This window comes from Octopus bimaculoides, chromosome 2 (assembly GCF_001194135.2).
Source record: "Octopus bimaculoides isolate UCB-OBI-ISO-001 chromosome 2, ASM119413v2, whole genome shotgun sequence".
NCBI lineage: Eukaryota > Metazoa > Mollusca > Cephalopoda > Octopoda > Octopodidae > Octopus > Octopus bimaculoides.
The window spans coordinates 48215057-48220126 of NC_068982.1; the positions used below are offsets into that span (position 1 = coordinate 48215057).

At 33.7% G+C, this 5070-nt stretch overlaps 1 protein-coding gene across 2 annotated transcripts in view; it reads right to left on the reverse strand.

The window, feature by feature from the left end:
- Positions 1-3790: 3790 nt before the first annotated feature.
- The window catches only part of LOC106871625 (mucin-5AC), a 591942-nt gene continuing 590662 nt past the window's right edge, over positions 3791-5070 (reverse strand). For both annotated transcript variants that reach the window (XM_014918237.2, XM_052977025.1), the window contains exon 15: positions 3791-4972. In XM_014918237.2, coding sequence (XP_014773723.1) covers positions 4883-4972 — 90 coding nt within the window. In that variant the 3' untranslated portion in view covers positions 3791-4882. The remainder of the gene's footprint in view (positions 4973-5070) is intronic.

Below are 5070 nucleotides of genomic sequence, written 5' to 3' on the forward strand. Positions count from 1 at the left end.
TGCATATTCGTAATCTCGGACATCTAAAACATAGAAAACAGAAAAAAATTTTTTCAAAAAAAATGCATTTTTCAAGGAGAGGTGTGAAACTGCATTAGCCCTGAAAATTAGAATACGATGATTACTTAATGCACAATTTTATAGACTTAAAACACAGTACTCTTCCTCTTTGCCATACTCACTCCTTTTTCTTTCACTCTTCGCCTTCCCTTCAACTAATCACATGAATGAATTGCAGACAGGCTAAGTAATGGAGGAACAAAACTTAATCCAAAAAAAAAAATTACACATTTCACTCACCACTACCTCTCCCTCCCACAACCCATCCCTCCTCTCTCCCCCCTTTGACTAATTAGGTGGAAGTGTTAGACAGGCTAAGTAACAGAGGAACAAGCAGAATTATTATAAGATTGAAAAGTGAATAGAAACAAGAATTTTGACATCAAAAAGCTTGATGATCACGATTAACCCATTAGTGTTTAAACCAGCCATATCTGGCCCAAATATTCTACTTGTTTTGCATTCAAACCAGGCAGATCTGGTTTCTCACACCTATACTATAATGCCATTTTAAAAATAAGCAATGACATCATCAAAATCTTGAATCTATAAGATAATGCATGATTCATTCAAAACGGTGTGAATGAATTACCATCACATTTGACATAATATTTGAAGGCTAGAGGGTTAAAGTGATGATCAGCCTTGATCATGTGTCCAATAGTGATCCAGTAAATAGCCATAGTCATTCTTTTAAATGAGTGTAAGCAGAAAATAAAGACATATTTAGTGAATAAAAACAATAGTTATACAAAATACAGGGTGTCCCAGAATTCATTATTTATTTCAATGAAGTCGGGCAAATTTCAAAAAAGCTGATAGGATTTTATATTTATTACTTAATTATGGTACTGAAGCAAATAGATTTATAAATCTTATGTCAAAACTTTATTGAAAATTTTCAGCATGTGCTCCATCTGTTTCCCTGCAAATTTCAAATCTATCCTTCGTGTTGTGTAACACATTTTGAAGCATTTCAGGAGTTATCTCCTACACTACTAACTGAATGCATTCTCTAAAGTTCAACTAAACTATTGCTTCACCCAGGGGATGGATGTAGAGAAAATGATTGCAGCTAAATTAGATGAGCAAGATCTAACAAGAATGGAAATAAAATTCTAAAAATACTAGAGTTATAAACAAAATTAAAAATGTATACACTTTTAATACATATTAAACATGATAAACATAAATAAAAGAGAGTTTTAAAAAAAATTTGTCTAATTTCACTGAAATAATTCATTCTGGTACAACTTGTGTATGGTATAAGTCTGACATGAAGCCAAATATTTAGCTGCATAAAATAAACACTAATTACTAATATTGATAATACTACTAACAGTAGGTACTTACCAAGGACAATAGATCTCAAACTATTCTGATACATACTGGAAATGTTACATATCTCTAGTTACTTAGATATGCAGTGTTTGGAACTAGTAACTATTTAACTATTCAGTGACCTAGGTTTGAGGGGAATGGAAGAATTTGGAGATGGAAATTTTGCATTGAAAAATAGAAAACAAAAGAGTCTTTCCCGCAATACACATTAAATACAGATTATATAATGGTTGGTTAAGAAATTTAATGTGTAGCCATAGAATATGACAGAGGTGTTGCAGTAGATCTGCAGCAATTAGAAATGAATGAAATGACGTTATTATGGTCCATTGGTCAAGCAGTATGAAGTTGGGAAGGAAAATATTAAATGCCAATGTTTCAAAACAGTGATATATCATCATCATTATCATTTAATGCCCATTGTCCGTGCTGGCATGGGTTAGATGGTTTGACCAGAGCTGGCAAACTGCACCAGGCTCCAGTCTGATTTGGCATGGTTTCTATGGCTGGATGCTCTTCCTAATGCTAACCACTTTACAGAGTGTGCTGGGTGCCTTTATGTGGCACTGTACAGGTGTTTTTACATGGCACCACAAGGGTGCTTTTATGTGGAACCACACAGACACTTTTACATGGCACTGCCACGAGTGCTTTTCACCACAAGAGAGACTGATCTTAACAATTCCAAAGTGGAGTATGGATTTTCTTGAGTACAGCAAGGCACTGGGCATCTCGGTCCTTTGTCATCTCACCTGAAAGGTTCAGCATCCTGAAGTCATTCCTCAGTACTTCATCCCATGTCTTCTTGGGTCTCCACTTGTTCCATCTACTTTGAAAGATCAGCACTTTTTTATGGAGTTGTCAGCATTGATTCACATCACGTGACCAAACCAGTGAAGTCTTCTCTCTTGCACACAGCAACTAATTCCTCTTATGCCTAACTTCTCTCTCAAAACACTAGCACTCTGTCAAACATGTACTCTTACATTACACATCCAGCAGAACATACTAGCCTCATTTCATTCTAACCTTTGCATGTCCTCTGCATTCAGAGCCCGACTCTCACTACCATGTAAAATTGCTGTCCGTATACCTGCATCATACAATCTTCCTTTTCCTTGGAGAGAGAAACTTTTCGTGGCCATCCTATTCTTATTTTAGCTATCACACTCTCTGTGCATCCTTCCTCACTACTAATTTGGTCCCCTAAGTAACAGAAGTTATCTACTACCTCTAATGAGCCACTAGGGCATTTGAGAGAATCAATTTCTTGAGTCTCTAAAGTTTTATGGGTCCTCGGCATCTTCCACATATGAAAACTATCTTCTCTGATAACGTTCCAATAAATCCACTGCACCTCTTGTGTGTCAATAGCTTACTCTGGGTACACTGTATGGAGTTCCTTTCTACATCTTTCCTACAAAACGAACAGGATTATCTACTTGAGAGTGGAGTAGGGTCCTGTCAGTTTTCTTGCTTATTAGGACCTTAATATTTGCTAAGTAAACCTTAAGGCCTTTAGATTCCAGGTTTTGCTTCCATGCTTAGAATTTTTCTTCTAGCTCTGATATGGAAGCTGTTATAAGGGCAAGATCATCAACATATATTAATTCCCAGGGGCTTCCAGTCTTGAATCCCTGTTATGGCTTGGAAAACAATGATGAAAAGGAAGGGACTAAGGACTGAGCCGTGATGAACCCCTACCTGTACATCAAATTCTCCACTGTCCTCGTGGTTTACTCTCACCTTACTGTCAGTGTCTTTGTACATGGCTTGATATATATCATACACATTAGCTAATGAATGCAGGATAGATAGCTAAGTTACATAATGCAAATGGGTGAAGTATTCTGGGTAAAAAAAGCTGTAGACAGAAGGTACAGATAGAGTGGAGAAGAGTAACATAAAATCAGGAAGGATTATTAAGAAAATCATACTGAAGAATGGTGGGATTCTTTGGTACAAGGGCAAGTTTAAAGATACATGAAAAGACATTGTATTGTAGGCTAGACAAACACATGTCACTTTAGAAAAGGCAGGCTTTAAACAATGATGAGGATGAAGACTATATATATATAATATGGAAATTTTATAAAGTTGATCAGATTCTATTTAAATAACTGTAGTTTCATCTTAATAACTTTGAAATATGAACTTAGTCATTCTTATTCTGATTCTTTTCCACTTGGATTTTTTCATAAGACCCTGCTTGCAGTATCAAGCTCTTTGTATCCATTCTTTGCACTCCAGTACCATAATTTCATATCCATATATATGAGTGAATATATGTACGTACACACACACACACACATACGTGTATATTTAAACAATCAGACACATGCATAAACATACAGACTAAACACAAAATCAAAAATCTAACACATGTAGATACAGTTGAACGAATGAATTATTCATTTATTTGCATGTGATATTATTCTTTGATAAATTATTTCACAGACAAATTGAATGACAGACTAAATGTTATTTATATATTTTAGAATACAACATTAATTACATAAAATCATCGTCAAATACAAGTTAATTATCCATCCATACATATACATTCATATAAATAGACACACACACTCACACATATGCTCGTAAAAATATATATACCAAAGTATTCATATATTTATACATGCTCATACATATAGATAATATACATACATTCATATATATATATATACATATATATATATAATGTGAAATCATTTATAAATATACACTTATAAACAAGTTCACACATGCATATACACATACACACATATTGCCAGTGTATATAAAACAAATTTATGAATTGTTAATTCGTTGGAAGCAGTGACATAAGTTATTCAATTTATCATTAAATGATTTTGTTTTTGATAAAATATTTTGATAATTTTTGCCCTGCTCAAGTCTTGTCATTTCTTCATGCCAGCAGTTTTCAGCTGTTTCTTTAACAAGCAGTTTTCATTTCTGCGACATTGCATTATATGTATACAAACATTTCTATACACACTTACACATAGATACATATGCACATAGCCACACAAACTGTATTCAGTATACATGTATATGTGTGTCCGAATGTGCATGCATATATGTGTCTGAGTATGTACATAAGCATAATATACAATACATTTATATATCTCCATGTATATTCAATGTATGTATGGTCTTACACACACACACAGAGGAAATGCTTACATATCATATATGCACACATGTGTGTATAATATATATATATATAATTCTATACAGATATGAATATGTATAAATAATTATATACACATTTCTGTATGTATGTATGTATATATATATATATATATATATATATATACATATCTTATATTATAGAATGTTTATGTTATGTTTTCCATGTGTGTGCTTGTATGTACATGTTTCCAATTAGCAGCAGTGGATGTAAAATGCAAGGATCAACTTGGTAAGTTAGTTCCATTGCCAAAGAACTTTGGTAACTTTAGCTGAAGTTATCACTCTGCTAAGTATAAGTGACGGCATTTCCCGTGGTTCTTGAGGATGTCGACGATATAGAGGGACTCATCACCATGGTAGCGTATTCCAACAGTGCCTAGAAGGAAGAGAGAAAAAAATGTAAGAATTTTAATACTTTAGCAAACTATTTGTGTGTGTGTGTGTGTGTGTATATATATATATATACATATATAT